Source organism: Ruditapes philippinarum, unplaced genomic scaffold (genome assembly GCF_026571515.1).
Source record: "Ruditapes philippinarum isolate M1 unplaced genomic scaffold, ASM2657151v2 ctg6316_1_1_1_1, whole genome shotgun sequence".
NCBI lineage: Eukaryota > Metazoa > Mollusca > Bivalvia > Venerida > Veneridae > Ruditapes > Ruditapes philippinarum.
This window is the reverse complement of record NW_026862259.1, coordinates 49,725-70,227: the sequence shown is the minus strand read 5'-3', so window position 1 is coordinate 70,227 and position 20,503 is coordinate 49,725. Positions and strand designations below refer to the sequence as shown.

Sequence of the window (20,503 nt, the reverse complement as noted above, 5' to 3'; positions counted from 1 at the left end):
AGATTACATTTTAAGCTCGGAAAAAAGTAGAGGTATTATATTATAGTCCTGGCGGCGTTGCCGTTGCCGCCTGGATAATAACATTTAACATTTTGGAACTAAAAAATCGAGACCCTATAACATTTTTGTCACTCAAAAAAAAAAAAAAAAACAGGAACTTAGCATGCCTCCAGATTCATGCTTATTTTTATTAAAATATGTTTCAAAGTAAAATATTGTAAAATGAACAAAGAAAGTAATTGACACATGCAAAGGCACGTGCATTACCAAAATGAAGTCATAATGGGTAAAAATAGCCGTGTGTTAGTCACCAGTAGAAATATGGCGATAATAACTATTTAATAATAGTGATGATATTTTGGTTCATCTGGAGGCATGCAGCTTTAACACTAAGCTCGCAAAAATCTTCGAGATTACACTAAAATTAACCTAACCCATGTTTTGGCACAAAAAAACTTCCATGTTATTTAAGTGATGATTTTACCCTTGACCTGGAACAAACGTGATGCTTTAGTTCATGTTGGGCCATTCTTGTTTACATTTAAAATAGCACATGTATTTGGATGGTCTTATGCATTTTTGAGGGTGGTGCGAGGCGAGGTTACATCGAACCAACACTTCCAGCTTTACTAGCGGAGGAATACCTAATGGGCACATCCGTGCATAATTTCAGGGACGAACGGGCACCTAAATGGAACCACCGACGTTCCACATGCTAGCTGGATAGCGTCCTCGCACGAATGATTCCCTAGCAGGATTCGAACCCACAGCGATGATGAGGATGTGAAGTCGACAACTTTAACCACTCGGCATCGGAAGATCCTGCACAAAATGTATATGCTCAAAGTTTGAGCATATAAACTGTAATATATCTAAATGTGGTTTAGTAATCTTTTTTTTTTTATTTTTGCTACAGTCGAATAACTAAACGATCGTTTTAATCAAGAATTTGAACGATGATACGAAATCAGATTGCTTCACAGCTAAAATAAGAGCTTACTTTAAAAAAAAAAATGAACTGAAAAAAAAGAAGAAAAGTTCGAAACGGTACTTAAAGTTCTTTGTTCAAGCAAATTGTTTATGATACAGAAGTATTATTCTTCATGTTTGCGAAGGTATTAGTTCTGTTTGTTTATACCCCGTTAGAAGAATCATTGAAGCTTTTATGAAAGAAAGATTATTTATAAATCTATATCTCTCACATTGTCAAACACTTGGCCTTACTTATCACTTCTCGTCACATACAAGGATTATTTCTAATCTTTCGTATTTCAGAATATTGACGTAATTTATTCATTTGGCGTGCAGCATTTGAAATTTAGACTGATATTTTGTTAAAACTAAACCCCCGAGAGATTTATTTTAGAAATTTTAGGAATTCTCGATTAGTGATATTAAGAGAATGTACATGTATATATGATACGTGTATGACGCAATAAGCATGTTCTTATATAGCAACTTCCATGAAAAAACGTACATGAACGCTGCAAGTACATGTAATAATTTAAGTTATATCTAGATTTTTTTTCCGAGTACACTCTTCTCACTCATCTGAAAGCTTGCAGCTTTAAGTTGCTATCCGTATAATCTCCACTCTGTCAAAGTTACAATACACAGTTTTAAAGGCACATAATGCCTCAGAAATAAATGTTTTTCCATATTTAGAAAGAGCAAACATGAGTTTTATAACGTTTAAATAATGGTTTTAGAGCATGTTAGATACTTATCACCTGAAGAAAGTAGTGCAGAATGTGAAATTATTTGTCACGAAAGTAGCAAAATGTAAACAAAAGCAATATTTTGACTTCCATGCTAAATCACTATAACTGTATTAATTATCAAAATCCAACAAGAGCAAAAGATGGTTCAGGTAATTAGCCGATAAATAACTTTTTGAAAACTTTAACAGGACACCAGAAATAAGAAGCTTTTGAGAAATGAAGATAAAGGCATTTCTGGACATAATATGGGCCTTTAATGATATTTAGTGCCGCGAACTATACATGAGAAGAAAAAAACTAGAGAAAAAATTCGAGAACTTCTTTATCACAGATAAATATATCACAGACATGTTATTAAAAATAAATATGCATAAAATATTATATATAAATATAATATTATTACAGTTAAACCTGTAAATGGAGAAGCCAGTTGAAAACGGACTGCACTAGTTAAAATTTACGTTTTCTTTCAAAATCGGGAGTAGAACAGTTAATAGAATGCATGAAAATGTCACAATTTTTTTTTTTACCTCCCGATGTTCAGTGACATTTAAGCAAAGATATATACGTACACCTTAATATGATTTGTCTTATCCAAGTATGGAAAGCCGTCACAGTCAATATCCGGACACATGTGAATACATGAGAATCCCGTGAATGCTATTCAAAATGTAGTATACACTACAATGTTTGTCAGTTTAAATATTTATTAACACTATTTTCATAGTTCTTTTGCTTTGCATAATCATCATCGTTTGTTATTTATCTGTTGTTGTTTCTATACAACTGCATAGTTAGTGCATATAAAATGGGCATTACTCTTTCCAAACCAAAATATTGACCTAATACGTTGAAATTTGAAAATGCGTTTCATGAATTCTCTAAGCACAAAAATGTAACTTTCAAAGAATACAAAATAAAAAATGCTTCACTATCACACTATGGAACACCATATCCGACTAAATTACATATCACATGCCAACTAATCCGTAATTATATACATTTATCAATCCAGGACTGACACTTTATATCAGTGTCTTCTTTAGATATCTCCAGAGACTGGAGAACGTCGGCCATTGTCTTTGGTGGTCTTGGTTTAAAGGGATCATTGTGGAACCGAATTCGTGGCCTTTTCGGTCTTTCGTTGCGTGAGTTACGTCCCTTAGAACGCGAACTGTGGTCCATGCGGGGCGTTATCCGGGGACTTATTGAACGGGGGCTTTTGGAAGGACGTCTTGAACTGTCTACAATGTTAACTATGTGAGTATCTCTAGTGTCTTTTACTTCGTCTGGTAAAGTAACAGAAGATTCGGATGTACCTGGGATCTCCTCTTCACTAGATCCTAATAATGTTCGTGGGGATTTCTTATTTGGGTGCAAAATTCTATCAATTCTTTCCAACATCATAAATGTTTTTTCGCGCTCAATATTTTCTATATCAAAAGTTTCATGCTTAATATTTTTATGATATTTTTCAATTTCTGGCAATGGCTCCAATGGTTTGATAATACGGATCGTTCCGTTTCTTGAACGGAAGTTCGTTACAGTACGCTGATGACGTTGTCGCTCGTGAGCCGCCACGCGACTCATCGGCATCGACTTTCGTGGTACTGGTTTCATTACGATTTTCCTACTATCTCTATACTGAAATGGCATTTCCCTTGGCCTCATATCTTCCGCAGTAAGTTTCGTCTGGTCATCGAGAGGTGAATAACTGGTTCCCCATGGATTAAAATTAGGATCTACTTTTGGTTCCCGCGGTGTTAATTCATGTGGAGAATCCAAGACAGACGGTCTATGGTGAATAATCCTTGAAATATGTGACGGCAGGCTCATTTGACTGTTCGTTGCCCCCGTGTAACCAGTCACAGTACTTGCAGCTCCTGACATCATCGAAATACTCTGACGTGGTGTTGACGTCATATTGAACATTGAGCGACGTGCTTCCGTATCCGGATCACTTAAAACGGAAGTAGTTATTTTAGGCAGGACCGACATTTTGCGGGGCACTGCCGGGAATGTCGGCACGTTTGCTTTCCATTGGGCTTCAGCGATGTTGTCCAACTTTTTATAGTAGTCAGTCCCTCGTTTTACATCAGCGAGTCTTTTATTTCTAGCTCCTTCATTTTGATAAAACAGTGGGGATTCGTGCCCCGTGGGACTTTCGGCTAACATCATGAAAACCTCCTGCCGACAAAAGTTTTATTCCGAAAGTTTTTCTTATATCACATGATTTCCATCTGAAATAGAAACACGAAATAACATTTAAAGTAAAACTTATTTTATTTTTACTTTGCAATAATATTGTAAGTTAACTTATACTAGAAATTATACCACTACATACAAAGTCAGCATGTCTTTATTTTGATGAAAGTTTATCCATGAATTACAAAAAACTGATACCTTACGAAAATATTTATCCGCCATATTTGTCGAAAATTTTAATTTGTATAAAACGGTTGGCCTTCGGTCGTATAAGAGCGCTGCATATCAACAATTTAACACTTGAACTTGCAAGACAAAATATTCTTTTGTCCTTAAAACTGGCAAGGTTTATTTTGAATATAATCATCTACTGTTTTTATCCGATTGAACATTGTGTGAACAGAACAGTTGAATCAAAGGTATCGTTAATAAGCCATCAGCGCCCAGTATTGAAAACTATCATAGTGGTTCGAGTATTAAATATAGATCATTTTATTGTTTAAATCTGGATAATTACAAAACCGCATTGACACATTCGATTTATGAGTAATTTGAGATAGATGGGTTTTTTATATAATAAGTTATCAATGTTTTTAAAGCGATTTAAATGTTTTAAGTAATTTTAAATCATTATATGTTATTTTTTACCTTCCGAAAATGTACGGCAAATTAAACTAAAAATTCAAACCATTTAAAACCATTTTGTTTAAAAATTATTGACATCTTATCATTCAATAGCCATTGGATATAGCATCAACAACTTCGGTATTTTCACGCTGAATGAAATTATAGTGCGTACTTACTAAGGCGTATTAATGATACTTAAAAGGAATATGCGATAGATACGGTGGCGTATACATGACATTACGCACTGACAAAATGGCGCGTGCCATAACTACCAACAAAATAGCGACCATTTCTCGTGCCTCTATCAGCACAATAACACCCTAGATCGTTCTTTGGTTCATTTGTATCATGTTTGTTGACGATGGCATAATTCAGATATAATTCAACAAAATGGCCCGACCCAGCTACCATAGGTACATCGAAGTAAAAATCATACCTAGTACGTTGTATATCAAAATATTTTATGGTTTTACATTATGTTTATCTCCTAATGTTTACTTTAATAGAATAAACCAGCCATTAATGTTCGAGATGCTACCGTTAAAATACGAGGCTTTATATGTCCTCAAAATAAAATAAAAAATGCGAAACCAATATATAGTATCAAATTGATCACTTTTAAAAAAATCTTTGATTTATTCACGCAATAAAACATATTATTCAATAAACCGTACAAGTACTGTGATCAGTGATCGTTTACTGTCTTTTTTCTAAAAGTAAAATATTTAATGCGAGAAATTAGAAAACTATTTATTATAATATATAAGCGATTAAGTTTAATGGAGCAATCATAAAATACTAAATCACATTTTACAAACCCAAACCATGTAACTGAGCTGAAAATTTTATCAAATGAAATGTACATGTTGAAACATAAAAGCTCTTACATACTGTAATATTATTAAAATACTATAAAAAATACCTTGGATAATAATCAAGGAATTAAATAGAATATCCAATCAATTTGAAAATTAGTTAGCAAAATATTTTCATTTTAAGTACACAAATGCCGTTAAGTCAATTTGTTTGATCAATAAAATTTATTAAAAACAAAAATCGAATTACAAAACTTTGACCCTAAACTAATAATGGACTACAAGAAGCTGGGGTATAGCTACGAATCGACTTGAAAATGCTTCATATATTTGAACTGTTTATGTGTTAAACCATTAACTTGCAATGTACAAATCATACTGATACAAAAATTAACACAATATTTTAAGAAAATGGAATTACTATTTGCCAATACCCACAAACTCATCTAATGAAAGTTTCTCATCGCCAAGAATAACCAAATTCATTTGCTTGACATACAATATAGACCCATTATAGATCAATCTGAGTGCACAATAACAAAAAATGCAATGACAAAAAAAAATACTCACACACTTTGTTAAGTGAAATCTCCAGTGACCGTTAAACAGTATTCAAAACATCACTATATTGAAAGTCCAACTTTCGCATACTACCTGTTCGATAGATTTTCTTCTCTTTTTTAAAACCTCGATAAAAACGCCGCCAATATAATGCTATCTTAATATTGGTGTTACATTTAAACCAGTTGGCTACCAAATTCAAACTTAGTTTGTTGACATTTTATGAAAACAACGGGGGTTAGTTTAGACAATCGAGTACTAGTATGTCAATATCTTGACTTTAAAGGCACATTATGTCGCAGAAACGATTTTTTTTCTTCCTTTTTTTCTGAATAGCCAAAAATGAGTTTTACTTGCATAACGTTTGAAAAATTATTTTAGAGCATCTTACATGCTTATTAGCTGTAGACAGTAGCGATGAATGTGATATTATTTGTCATAATAGTAGCAAAATGTAAACAAAGCAGTATTTTGTCTTCTATACAAAATACTTAATCACTATATCTGTACTAATTGGCAAAAGGCAACAGATGCAAAAGATGATTCTGGTAAACGTTTTGGAAACTCAAACAGGACAAGAAAAATAAGAAGCTTTTTAAGAAAAAAACAAACATAATGGGCCTTTAAACAATCTTCAGCGTTGCATAAATGGATATGGCATGACAAGTGTGGCTATATGTATACATTATAATACAATATGATAATACACAGTCATGATCTTGTTCTTTGGTTATATTAATCATAATCTGAGATATTAATCAACTGTTTTAACTTTGCAATTAAGCATGTATTTAAATATATTAAAACAAACTTGATTACAGATTGGACTTTCATCACATTGTGTGTTCACAGAACTGAAGAAAATAAAAATACTTATGTGCTCACATAAAGTCTGAAAAACATTATTTGTTAGTTCTATTGGCTTACCATAACATTGATTTGAGTTAGGCAAAGCAAAGTTTTTGTTGTTGTTTTCCCCCACTTCCTATGCCATGTATGCGCTCTACCAACTTCAACTCTCTTAATTAAAACAGTCAATCCGCGGCGAAATTCAGAATAAACCTTTTCAACTTTTTACTTACATCTATATAGTCAAGAAGAAGTAAGGAATTTTTGCTGACCTCTCTGCACTTGAATCAATGTTTCTTAGAATTGAAATAATGTGCGTCTAAATAAAAGTCAATTTAAACCCCTGTTAGCAAACGGTTCAATCGCGCTAGATAGGTGCATTTTACTAAAGAAATTATATTTGGAAGTATTAAACATGAGGGGGAGGGATATAAATGTATTCATATATTGTCCATGATAAATATAAATAGATATAGACACAATTGAGGCATCATTAAAAATTATCTTTATTCCCCCACCGCGATCCATGCCACTTTGGGTTGATGGTTAGGGAATATTACATGAATGTACTATTCTGGTGGTTTGCATCGCTGAAGTTGATTGTGTAAATTTTTGGAGTAGCAGTGTGTAGGTAGTGGGAGTGGGACAAAAACAGAATTTTACTTTAGGCATTGATTTAACTATTTTTCGAAGCCATTTGGCCGGTTTTAAAATAACATTTCGGACGAGAAACAAACTTGTAGAAAATTGTCACTCGCAGATTCTTATCTGTACATATACTGTTCCTGAAAGTTTGGATAAATTCATATTTAATGCATTTGTTAAATAGTGCCGTAGGTGCCGCTTCAATTTAATGATGTCATATTCTCCATGGGAAATTATTCCATTTATTAGTTGTCAGTGATAGTCTGAATTCATTAATTTAATCTTCAATTTTATTTCTAAAACAATAGACCCATCTTAAAACTACCTTCTTTAGGAAATAGCTTTACCAGTCACTCTCTTGTTTCGCACTTATTTCAAATATGTATGTATAACACCCATTAATGATAGCATAACATATTAATAATTGCATAGTACTAGATACGAAGGATTTGGAAACATTTAGTTTTACTGCAGTGTGCAAATAATTTCAAGAAAATCAAACATGAAAAGAAAAATGTTTTACATTAGATTCCAGATTCAAGTAATAATTTACACGATTTTACCGAATCACCATATTTGTGTTACGTGGCTAACGCAGTAAGGGCAAATTCTGCATATTTTGACCTGTTCTTGGTAATTTGTGTATATATTGTAAGCGACAGAAAGTTCCATTATTAACGCCGTATGAATACAAAGTTCTGTAGACCATATTTCATAAAAGGTTACTGTCCTAGGTCAATAACTTTAATAATTTTGATAGAATTATGACCCTTTTTTAAACAAAGTAAAATCTACATCATCCAGGTATTTTTTTAGCTCACCTGTCACAAAGCGACGTGGTGAGCTTTTGTGATCGCTTTTTGTCCGGCCGTCCGTAAACTTTAAAGGACATCTCATAAACCACAAAGCCAATTTCATCCACACTTCACAGGAATGTTCCTTTGGTAGTAAACTTTAAAAATTGTTCAAAGAATTTAATTCCAAGCAGAACTCTGGTTGCCATGGCAACCAAAAGAAAAAAAACTTAAAATATCTTCTTTTAGAAAACGGAAAGAGCTAGAGCTTAAATATTTGACATGATACATCATCTAGTCAGTGTCTACCAAGTTTGTTCAAATCTTGGGTCAAAATTGGCCCCACCCCGGGGGTCATTGTTTTTCCTTATTTGTATATAGTAAAAACTTAAAAAATCTTCTTTTAAAAAAACCAAATAGCTAGAGCTAAGATATTAAGCATGAAACATCCTCTAGTGGGTGTCTACCAAGTTTGTTTAAATATGGGTCCTTGGGTTAAAATTGGCCCCGCCCCGGGGGACATTGATTTTCCTTATATGTGTAAAGTAAAAACTTGAAAAATCTTCTTATAAAAAACCCAAAGAGCTAGAGTTTAGATATTAAGCATGAAATATCTTCTAGTGAGTGTCTTTCAAGTTTGTTCAAATAAAAGCCCTGGTGTCAATATTGGCCACTCCGAAGGGTGTCATTGTTTTTCCCTATATGTATATAGTAAAAACTTATAAAAAAAACCCAAAGAGCCAGAGCTTAGATATTTATCATGAAACATCTTCTAATGGGTGTCTACCAAGTTTGTTTAAATGAAAGCCCCTGATTTAAAATTTGCCTTGACCCAGGGACCTATATACAGGTGAGCGATTTCAGGGCCATCATGGCCCTCTTGTTTACTAGTAGTCGTGCAGTGCACACTGCTTTACTGACAACTTGTTCTGACATGCTTGACCATTGTGTGAAACATATTTTTATATGAGGCATTACTGCCGCATACCATTTTCTTTAGACATTCAGAAGAGCAGTGTCGATGTCGAAACTGTTTGCATATTGGAGTTGATCCCCTTTAATATCTATGCAATTTTTGGTCTTGGGCATAAGAAAGTATTGGAAGTTCTAATTTAAAAGTCCATACATGGAATTACATAGAGAGGTAAAGTGTTTTTTTTCCAAAGGAAGATCTAGCTACTTTGATAGCTGCAATATTAAGAATTTTCATCTATATATTTTAAGTTAAGCTGCGTTAAAAATGTTTAGAGTGACTTGAAATTGACATAAACTTTCTTATTACAAGGCCCTTAACCACGACAAGGGGCATTACATGTATTTTCAAATCATTATTTTTGGAGTTCTGGCTTATTTTAATTTTGAATATTTTTAAAAAAAACTGGTAATTGATGGAATGTTTTGAAAACTTTCCAATAAATTGTACTATTTCTTGTCAGAACAAAGCTCATTGATTATATCGTCTCTTCATCATCTGGAAAATTTTACTATTTTTGTGTTCATATCAATATCTTTAACATTCACAATACATGATTAAGTAGTAGAAGTGAAGTGTTTAACAGACAGTTTGTGTTATTTGTTGCCCTTAATAAATGAGTTTTAACATCAATGCTCGTGTTTCATACTTGTGTATAGTCCTGGCATTAACGCAAAAGTATTTGAAGTATTATCTTGACGCTTTAAGACGGATAGATGTCATTTTGAGAAATGCATTTTTAAAGGACCATAACTCTTTGGCACAATTTTAGAGTCATTGCCCTTTGTAATGTTTTATTCCTGATTTTTGTCGGGAGCCTAATTCCAAATGTAATGGAGTCAACTTAAAAATAAACATCATTTAGGAGAACTTAAATGTGCCTATATCTATTATTAATACCACTGAAACATAAACCAATAACATGACATGCTGAATAAGTATGTACACCTTAATCTCAAGTGTTTGAATCAGTTATTCTACCTAACCACATACCCGTGCTGCTTTTGCTACTCCGTAAAAATGGTATTACATGGCCGTGCATATATTTTGACGTGTTTTCATGTGCGTAATACAAACATAGTGTATATAAATGTTACACTATTATAATGAATAAAATGATCTTTTTTTCACTTAAAACAATTATTATTTTTGGTATGTTTATATTATTAGTTATAAAGATTGTTGACAGGTTATATGGCCCTATATAAACGGCTGTTTGTAAATATAACCTGAGCCGCTAGGCTGACCAGATTCTTCATGAATCGACAACAGCCTTGTATATAAAACTATATAAACGTAACGATTATCCAATGAAAAGCGACGTTACAAACGTGCAGTATTTTAAAGAATATAATATCCGTTACTGAATAAATAAAACTCCTTGGATGAAATAATATGCTCGCCAGAGGCTCGCATAATATAATTTTATTAAACTCGTTCAATAAATTTAGTATTGAACTTACACACAATATCATCTGTATATTTGATAGCGGAAATTGTGATTTTGATTGGGAAGGACTGGTGGCATGCGCAGTGCATCGTTACGTTTAAGACGTCATAAGTATTATGACGTCATTAACGTCGTTACCAAAGCTTAAAGGGACAGACAAAATCACAGCTCATCGTTTTCAATATAGTCTATAAAAGGTAAAGATTAGAAAATGTTCTCATGTTTTAAGAAAATATTTTGCTGTATACTGGATAACCAGGTTGAACGTCGGGCTCCGTACATTGCCAAGAGTTTGACGTCCGTAACCAATAATCTGGACGATACAATATTCTTCTGCGTACCACGAGGAGAATTCAGCGTCTTTCTCGAGAAGGACCTCAACTCCTGGAAACTTGATATATCTGGCTTAATGTGCCTGTACAAGTATGCAACTGACGATCCAGTTCTGAAGCCTGGACCCGAGTACAAATATGCTAGGTACGAATTCAGAGCTGGCGACGAATGTATCAAAGTTAAAGGATGGATACCAGTTGACCAGATAGTGCCACCTTTTTAGTTTAATCCAAGTCAAGAAGAAAATGTAGTTTCCGTTGATGTAAAAGGCAATAGATATACCTCAGAAGATATGGTAGTGGTCGATGTGAATCATCTTTTAGAATAAAGGCTTCCTCCTCCAAGGCTGCAGCAAGAAGTGGAATTTCATCATAAAGCCGCCACATGCCAAAAATCAAAAGTAATTGATTAATTTATCCAGTCATCTCTCTGCCTATTTAAAGATCATCACGGTATCCAATTATTTTTATTTTAAGACTTTTCTTACGATAGATATAAAAATAATTTGGAGAAAGACATTTAAAAGGGCAAATATTGGCGGACCTTTCCTAACTAAGGGACACTTGATATTGATAAAACCATAATCTATGCACGAGTCTTGGATCATAAGGACGATTTTTCTTAAGGCAACAATTTGAAAGCCAGTCTTTGGACTAAATCAAAACATTTATCAAAAAAGTTTAAAAAGGAAGTTATGACTTCTTCCATGAAGATTCCGCAACGATGAACAACGAAATAAAAAAAGCGGGATCATAGTTGGATGCGACGGACTAACCAGACTCGTCACCGTTGTCCTACTACACAAGAAACTACTAAACTTTCATTAAATGTGAAAAGGCAACATGGTCGGAACAGAGAAATTGTTGGCACGGATAGGATTCCTACAAATGAAAGCTAGCTCCTTCAAAGATAAATTAAATCAACCACCGCAGCGGAATTTTTCTGGCTAGTACGTTCAAACAGAAATAAAAGAAAACAAGGCGGGGAAAAAACATCATTCGTGTTTTAAATATGTAATGGTGTTTAAGTAATATATTATGCTAAGGTCGCGTTGACTCTATGTGAAGATTACGTTAAGACATGGAGGAAGACCAGAAGCTGAAATGACAAGTACGATGACATCATTCATTTGTGATTTTTTCCGAAAAGAATCTATACATGTATTTACTTCAAAAGAAGAAATGATAGTGCAGACAGAAAAGAAGACTCTATATAAGACTGAATCATTCACCTGTGGTGGATATGATTATCTTGCCTACTGTTATACGTTTATTGAAACTGTACGGAAATACCCGAAGTTTAACGTTCGCGTACTCTTGTTGGCTGAAATGCAGCAAGTTTGTTAATAATCAAATAGCAAGCAATTATACATTATTTATATAAATATATATGTATGTACCTTACCTTGATCTTGCTCATGTTATTATGCTAATAAAATTATTATCCTTTGAGAAGTATTTCAGTTGCTGTATATAATTATACTCATAAATTTCACTTTTGAATTATTATAATAACTTACGTGTTAGGTATTATTTTCTATTTTATTTGTTTGGGTCGTCAGACCAAACAAATAATGGTAGCAAAATTTCAGACCATGTTGTGTTTATCTGCAAAAACCGAAAGTAGTCCAAACTCCTCTAAGCGGTTACTTCCCTTTATAAGTACACTAACGCCGAAAAAAATAAGGGGAGATCACTGCGTAAAGATTTCAAATGACAGGCGCATTAATTTTCAAGCCTTCTCGGGGAAGAAAAAATCTCGATTGGTTGAAGAATTGTAATTTAATGCCGGAAGTTTATTCCAATATATCGAGTCAAGGTCCACCTAAATGAATTAAATTTATGGAAATAAAAGTAAACAGTACATTATTGAACAATTATTACTACGTTTGTTGTAAACAAAAGATCTACCTGTGTTTGTAATTATACATCATTTGGGCATTTTTAAAATGATTATGATTGTCAGACATATTTTCAATCATAATTTTACCGACTGTATTTTCCTTTGGATGTCAAATATATACATTCATTATACATTATCTCTGTTGTTTATTTATTTTTATTTTTTTAGTCTAAAATCAAGAGGTAGACCTATACCTTCAATTCGTATTAATTAAGTTCGAGGTTATCATGAATAATAGCCGAAATGTTCCGATTGATTGAACATTAGCACGTGCAAAACACCATCAGATGTGACGTCATATTTGACGTCATCGCTGAAAGAAAAAGTGGGTGTTTTTAGTCTCCGGACAGCTTTATTCTGATATTAAATCTTAGCGTAACTGCTTTAAACAGTTACACACAGTAACTGTTAAACAAAAAAAAAATGTATGCAGAAAACTTTCGTAACTGCTAATCGGCCCTAAATAAATGAAGTCCCTCGTGTTAAATAACTCGGGGCAATTACTCATGTAGATCTACAGAACAAAAAAAATCATCAGAAATCAACAATTTATAGTTTTCTGAAAAATATCTTAAACTTAATAGATGTTTTGGAGAATTTTCACAAGGATATTTTATAAATTCTTATTTAAAATAGATCTGTATGTCTGTACTGTGATCAGCGGCGAATATCAATGAAGGCATTTTTTCGAAAAGCATGGTTCATCACATCAATATCGTTTTATGTTTCTGATATGTTAGGCATATCACTCGTATAGAAAAATCATATCTTTAGTTTGACACACGACCATTTCTCATAATAATTTAGTATATAATTTAATGGGGACAGAAATCAATAGCTAAGTCTGACCATATAATCGCAGGGGACCAGTCAGCGGAAGGTGGCGCTGTTAATCAAAATGGCTGTCTGCGATCACTTCGTGCGTTTGTAAGAAGACTAATTCGAGTTTAAGGAGCTTGAATGGTAATAAGTGCTGAAATTTTCATGACGCTAAACTGAACAAATTTATGACTTTTGAATAAACTTAGGTGTTTACGATTAGATAATTATGTGCATTTTAAATTAGGAAAAGTATAGATTAGTCACATATTTTCGCGATAATTTAAACAAAAAATTTAATGCAATCTCTCAGAGTGCTTTAAAGAACATTCTGAATTTTAATAATTTGATGGAGATTTGTATGATCCCAGAAAAGGTCAATGACAACATTGAAAAATCATTGACTGTCATAATAGCAGGCAGAGTTGTGAATTCTGCTAGGAGTTAGATTAGTCCTATAAATATGACGTCGCTTTGAGATATTTTTGCTTCTGGGCAAAGCAACGTCATATCGAAATTGCTCAAAAACCCATAGCATGTTCCGCCAGAAAATCGGGCGGAACGAAAAACAATGAAGACAGCGTGTATTTACATATTTTTTGACCTAGCTATGAACAAAACTAAAAAATAAATACCTTTTGTCAAAATAATTAAACTGTCACATCCGAAAAATCATGATTAAATCCTCTCATGTATTTCAATTCCTTTTACAGCCGATAAACAAATGGCGGCCGTAAAGTGCGCGAAATCTGATTGGCTAATTCAAATGCAAGCGTTTAACTGAGTCAGAACAATCTAACGGAATATTTTTTTAACGAAATAATTGCCCATGCACCGTCCGTGTGTTTGAATATATTTTTCCGTTCAAAAATTTGGAATCAATCTGTAAAGCACCTTGTTTAACCAGTATGGCTGATAGAAAAAAACAGATTGATGTTTATAATTTATTTTAAATTGATAAGTACATCGTTTGACAGTTTTTGTGTATGATTGAGCATGAAATTGAAAGAAAATATGATAATCTTTTGAATAAAGCTTGCAAGGCAGGACAATAGACATTTTTGGAATTTTTTATGATGCTATGCGTTTTTGAGCAATAACTATTAGACGTCAGGCTTGACCGACAAAAACTATAACAAGCCTGTAACGTCTAATATATTGGACTAGGAGTTAGATATACAAATATTTACTTCCAGCTTAAAAACTAGCTTGTTAACTGTGAAAATTTATATGTTCACCATAATAACCATATATATAACTCATTATTAGTTGCAATGAAATTACATAAACTTTACAAGACAATTGACTGTTTTTTTAGGAAAAAAATGTATGTCAACAAAGACAAAAAAATCCATTCTTCCCATATATTTATATGCAAGGGGATGTAATTTGGCAGAATTCTACACAGAATAAGAAGGGGTTGCCTTTCATGTCTTGCCAACATGGCTGGCTGAAATGTTTGAGAGTTTGTTAATGGGGATATAACAATATAGCGTAGTATTTAAATAGCCAAATAAGATACCTTTTTTGCAGGAGAACATGACCATAGACAATTTGCTGTGTTAAATTGTATACTACAAGGACATTATCTCAGGCATTATGGCGGACGGTCAAGTCATAGCTGGTGGCGTAAGCCAGCTTCCTGGTACAAATGGTGGAGTTATTGCCCCTGAAGGTTATGATCCTAACCCTCAACCAGAGGAAGAGGACGTTCCAATGTTAGATATTAATATAAACAATGTTGTATGCAGCTTTAATACCAAGTGTCATCTGAATTTGAAAAGAATTGCCATGGAGGGTACAAATGTAGAATATCACAGACAACATGGGGTATTTATACTATTGTATTATATCTGAACTTTTGGTCAAGGACCTGTAATCCCTCAAGATAAAAAAAAATGTGCAAATGAGTCAAGTTCTGATAGTTATTTGCTTAATTAATTATGTACATAAAACTAGTAGTCTAAGAACTAAATATTAAAATGTACATTAGTAACATTTATAAATTTTATGTCTACTGACACTTATTTAAGCAAGATTTTATTTTGACTTCTTTTAGTTTGTTATCCAGTTTATTTGTGAATGTGATTACTAAAACACTTATCATTGGACTTTTTTAATTCCTTTTCAGATGTTAAATATGAGATTAAGAAATCCTTACACTACAGCCAGTGTGTGGTCTTCTGGTAAGATCACATGCACAGGGGCCCTGAGGTAAACATATTTAAAGTCATATTAAGTGTCATTTAAGGCAAGCTGCGTTTTACTGAGATTCTGAGGGAACTGATGATTTTTAGGGAAAATGACCAAGTTATGTTAATTGTTGTAGTTTTCAAGAATGAAACAAATAACTCATCAACAATGTATAGATTTTCAAGTACTGAATGATACTGTATTATGTTATTGTATGTTGAATTACATTGTATATAAAGTGAAGTAAGAAAAGGGAACTTATGCATGCCTAAGTTTGTATAGGAATGAACAGCGATTTTTCCCCTGAATTGTCAATGGGTCCGGTACCATAAAAATTTTGAAAAAAAGCGTTGATTCTTAACAAATTGTGAATTTTTTAATTAAGATTGTTAATATCTTATTAAGCAGTAAGAACATATAATGTTTTTAACCTAATAGTTCCTGTTACGAGACATTTTGAATGATGTTTACAGAAATTACCAGACGCTTGTTTCAGTATTGATTCGTCCCTAGAAGTTTCGTATTCAAACGGTACGAAAATTTAAAGGGCGAATGCACTGAAAATCATAGTTGGCTAAAGGCATTTTAAGATAAACGAAGCACAATAGGCAAAATTTTAGCATCATTATGAGAAGAGAGCAAATAATACATTATTAAAGGCTTAATTAATCAGATTTGTGAAATTTCATCAGAAATTGTGAACAGCTCCGTTGGACCGAGTCTGAAAATTGTGAAGGTCCGTTTGTGATTGTGAATGGGTCCGTTATTCGGTACCACTTATATAGGGAAAAAAATCGCTGATGCCGTATAATGCCAAACTTGCGTCTCAGTTTCCTTTTCCATTATAACTCATGTGATAATATTTTATGTTTGATTTTAAACAATGCTGTAAATATTACAGAAAAAACAACATCACAGGTATTGCTATACTGCTATACTGATGATTTAAAAAGAAGAAAACGAGTCTTTAAACATGTTTTGTAAAGAAAAGAAATTAGTTGGATTTTTTTCGTCTTATTGTTAGGACAGGTAGACAAATCTGAAACCATTTCTTCAACAGTTAATTGAATTTATTTACTTACAGCATTTAACATTTTCCTATTTTTCACATTTTCCTGTTTATGCTTGTTAACTACTGGTCCATGGTCCATGAATGTTGTTTAAATGAATTGTATGTATACAATAACATAGCATTTTACAATAGTTTTACTCAAAATTTTAATATTTTTCCTCTATCTTCAGTGAAGAGTTTTCCAAAATAGCTGCAAGGAAGTTTGCAAGAAAAATACAGAAAATGGGATATAAAGTAAAGTTCACCAATTTCCGTATAGTGAACGTCCTTGGAACATGTTCACTGCCATTTGCCCTTGATATTACTAAATTTTCCATGGAACACAAGGAAGCCAGGTAGGACTTTGACAGTCATACATATATTAAATTGATTTGGAAAAAAATTGTCTGAAATACTTTTGAAATTCATAATAAGTTTATTGTGATCCAAATACAGAAAAACTTTGTAAACTTCCTTCTGCTCCTTATTAAGGAAGTGGGTATTAAAGCATTAAAAATTTGAAAGAAGATGATATATACCTTTTGGTGACGCTGTCGGTTAATATGAGAAGGGGCACATGTGGCTGAGTGGTTAAGGTTGTTGACTTCAAACCACTTGCCCCTCATCGCTGTGAGTTCGAATTCCTACAGGAACTTTGGATTCTTTCATGTGAGGAAGCTATCCAGCTAGCTTACGGAACGTCGGTGGTTCTACTCAGGTGCCCGTTCGTGCCTGAAATAATGCACAGAAGGGCACTTGAGGTCTTCCTCCACCAGTAAAGCTGGAATGTCGCCAAATGACCTATACTGTGTCGGTGTGACGTAAAACCCAATCAAACAAACAAATTACTATGAAAAATTGATTGGATGTAGTATTTCTCACGAAGGCGCAATCTGCGCAACACAAAAGTTCATCACTCTACATAGAAATGTAATAGTAATTTAGCATGTTAGATGCTTCACTTGATATATTTAAGAATTTTTAAATTTTAGATTTAGCATTTTGACTTTGGTAGAGTTTCTTAGTCTTCTTTTAATTTTAAATGTTTGATTGACTTAATTAAATTCAAATAAAGTTGATCTTAATGTTATGTTATTTATAGAATCAAAATCAACTGAAATAAGTGAACAGACTGTTATTAACTTTACTTTTTAGTTATGAACCTGAGCTGCATCCAGGTGTTACTTACAGAATAAAAAGTCCCAAGGCTACACTGAAAATATTCTCCACGGGCAGTATAACTGTCACAGGTAGTATTGTTGTCCAGTTTCAGTATTTTACTGGTTATCATTTTATCTATAATTGTTTTATTTTAGCAACATTTTGTTCTTTTTGTACACCAAAATTTTGTTTGCATTTATTTTTGGACACTGGTTGTCTGTCCACACTACTGAAGTTGTAGATAGGGGCCATTTAACTATAAACAGAACTATAGAGAACAACAGAGTTCTTTTCCATAACAAAAAAAAACAAAAGAAATTAGTAAAAGAAATGGCCCCTTATCCTATTTTTGTTTCACGTCTGAGAGAAAAATGAAACTACTGGGCAGAAATGTTTACCATAATGAGAGGATGTGCAGACAGATCCAAGGTCAAGTCATGCATAAATTACAAAATTCCTTGTCTCTTCTGTATCTTTTGAACAGATGGAAAGAAATTAAAATTATTTTGGCAGAAATATTACTTATAATAAGATGATGTGCATAATTCAGGTTTTGGCTTCCTGAGATTAAGATTGGCTTGCCTCAGGGGTCAATTGATTTATAAGTAAGACGTTACATTGATAAAGTACATTTAAGTAGTTTTGTTGTTTGAAGCTACATTACCTAGAGTGGCAATATTTGTCATGTAGCAATGCCTTGTGTACCTAAATAAAACTGATATTAATCATTAATATTGGTGCTGCACAAGGGGTCACTTTGAAATTACAGACCTATATAGAAAAACACATTTAAGTCTTATTGTGTGAAACTACAATGCTCCAAGCTCAGATATTTGTGTATGGGATTAACAAATATACAATCCATTTGGATTTTGAGGCATTTGGAGCTCCACAACCCAACTGTTTGTCATCAGAATCACTTTAAGTAATAATTGACCAGTTTTGAATTTAAAGAAGTATATTATAAAATATCAACAGAGTAAAGTGACTGAAATTTCTGGGTTTCATTTTCTTTTAACATAGGTTTTACTATTTCAGCCCCACGGGTAGCAAATGTACAGTCAGCAATAGAATATATATATCCATTAGTGGCAGACTTTAATGCTGGACCTAGATCTGTAAAAACTTCTTCTAGTGTGAACAATGTGATGAACAAAAGACTACAGGCTGAACGCAAAGTCGTGGATGATGAATCGGATTTTGACGGAAGTAGTATGGAAGACAGTGATGGAGATTTTGACAGTGATGTTAGTCAGGATTAAAAGCGCGAAGTTAGTCAAAATTTAAACATCTGTGGTGTTTCGAATAATTGTGTTTCTTATCGTTGGAGTCTTTGTTGTTACAAAATATTTGTACCGAGCGTCATCGAAGTAATAGAATTTTCACATTGATTAATTTATGAAATATCTTGTTCATAATTATGCTTTGTTATCGGAAACTTTGGGACCGATGTTTTGGTGTGATGTTGTTGAGAAAATGTACGTGTTCTGTGTAAGTATGAGTGGATGTGTTACGATATTGTCACGGTTATTTCCTGCATTGAATTTTTGTAGTTGAACATTTGTTACTTATGTACTCTGTGGCTTTTTACATGCATATGTAGTTATTGATAGAATGATTTGTTGAATATATGTGTACTGTGAATGGATTATCATTTATATGCTCTGTTATTTCTTGTATATACGATGGAAAATCTTGAAAAATGTTTTTTATAGGGTAAGAAATATTTAGTATGAATATAGTTACAGGCATTTTTTAGCTCGACTATTCGAAGAATATGAGAGCTATTCTAGTCGCCCCGGCGTCAGCGTCCGCGTCGGCGTCTGCGTTGGTTAAAGTTTTTTGTAAAGTCAAATATCTCAATTACTGCTTGAGATATTCAATTGAAACTTACAATACTTATTTATAGTAACAATGTACATCAGATTGACAAGTTGGATAACTCTGCCTACAATATTGACAGAATTATGCCCCTTTTTAACTAAGAAATTTTGGTTAAAGTTTTTTGTAAAGTCAAATATCTCAGTTATTACTTGAGGTATTCAATTGAAACTTACAATACTTATTTATAGTAACAAGGTACATCAGATTGACAAGTTGGATAACTCTGCCTACAATATTGACAGAATTATGCCCATTTTTAACTTAGAAATTTTGGTTAAAGTTTTTTGTAAAGTCAAATATCTCAATTATTGCTTGAGATATTCAATTGAAACATACAATACTTATTTATAGTAACAAGGTACATCAGATTGACAAGTTGGATAGCTCTGCCTACAATATTGACAGAATTATACCCCTTTGGAACTTAGAAATTTGGGTTAAAGTTTTTTTTGTAAAGTCAAATATCTTAATTATTGCTTGAGATATTCAATTGAAATTTAAAATACTCTTTTATAGTAAC

At 33.0% G+C, this 20,503-nt stretch overlaps 2 protein-coding genes across 5 annotated transcripts; one reads left to right on the top strand and one right to left on the bottom strand.

The window, feature by feature from the left end:
* Positions 1-2,143: 2,143 nt before the first annotated feature.
* LOC132718461 (uncharacterized) lies at positions 2,144-6,118 on the bottom strand. 3 transcript variants are annotated; one of them, XM_060702160.1, is made up of 2 exons: positions 5,939-6,118; positions 2,144-3,961 (listed from the first exon to the last, which is right to left on the bottom strand). In XM_060702160.1, exon 2 carries the CDS (start codon positions 3,897-3,899, stop codon positions 2,715-2,717), a length of 1,185 nt encoding a protein of 394 aa, XP_060558143.1. In that variant the 5' UTR covers positions 3,900-3,961; positions 5,939-6,118; the 3' UTR covers positions 2,144-2,714. The 3 variants fall into 3 exon arrangements, with proteins under 3 accessions (XP_060558143.1, XP_060558144.1, XP_060558142.1); XM_060702161.1 differs by having other exon boundaries at positions 5,943-6,118; XM_060702159.1 differs by lacking the exon at positions 5,939-6,118 and adding an exon at positions 4,125-4,337.
* Positions 6,119-10,787: 4,669 nt separating this feature from the next.
* On the top strand, positions 10,788-19,851 carry LOC132718464 (TATA box-binding protein-like 1). 2 transcript variants are annotated; one of them, XM_060702165.1, is made up of 6 exons: positions 10,788-10,837; positions 15,228-15,524; positions 15,826-15,908; positions 17,130-17,294; positions 18,094-18,188; positions 19,138-19,851. In XM_060702165.1, the coding sequence occupies exons 2-6, from the start codon at positions 15,294-15,296 to the stop codon at positions 19,359-19,361; spliced, it is 798 nt and encodes a 265-aa protein (XP_060558148.1). In that variant the 5' UTR covers positions 10,788-10,837; positions 15,228-15,293; the 3' UTR covers positions 19,362-19,851. The 2 variants fall into 2 exon arrangements, with proteins under 2 accessions (XP_060558148.1, XP_060558147.1); XM_060702164.1 differs by lacking the exon at positions 10,788-10,837 and adding an exon at positions 13,713-13,838.
* The last annotated feature ends 652 nt before the right edge of the window (positions 19,852-20,503 follow it).

Coding starts and splice junctions, on each gene's coding strand:
- LOC132718461 (XM_060702160.1), bottom strand. CDS start 3,899: ATGATGTTAGCCGAAAGTCCCACGGGGCACGAATCCCCACTGTTTTAT.
- LOC132718464 (XM_060702165.1), top strand. CDS start 15,294: ATGGCGGACGGTCAAGTCATAGCTGGTGGCGTAAGCCAGCTTCCTGGT. Junction 15,909..17,129: donor ACATGCACAGGGGCCCTGAG/GTAAACATATTT, acceptor CTCTATCTTCAG/TGAAGAGTTTTCCAAAATAG. Junction 18,189..19,137: donor GGGCAGTATAACTGTCACAG/GTAGTATTGTTG, acceptor TTACTATTTCAG/CCCCACGGGTAGCAAATGTA.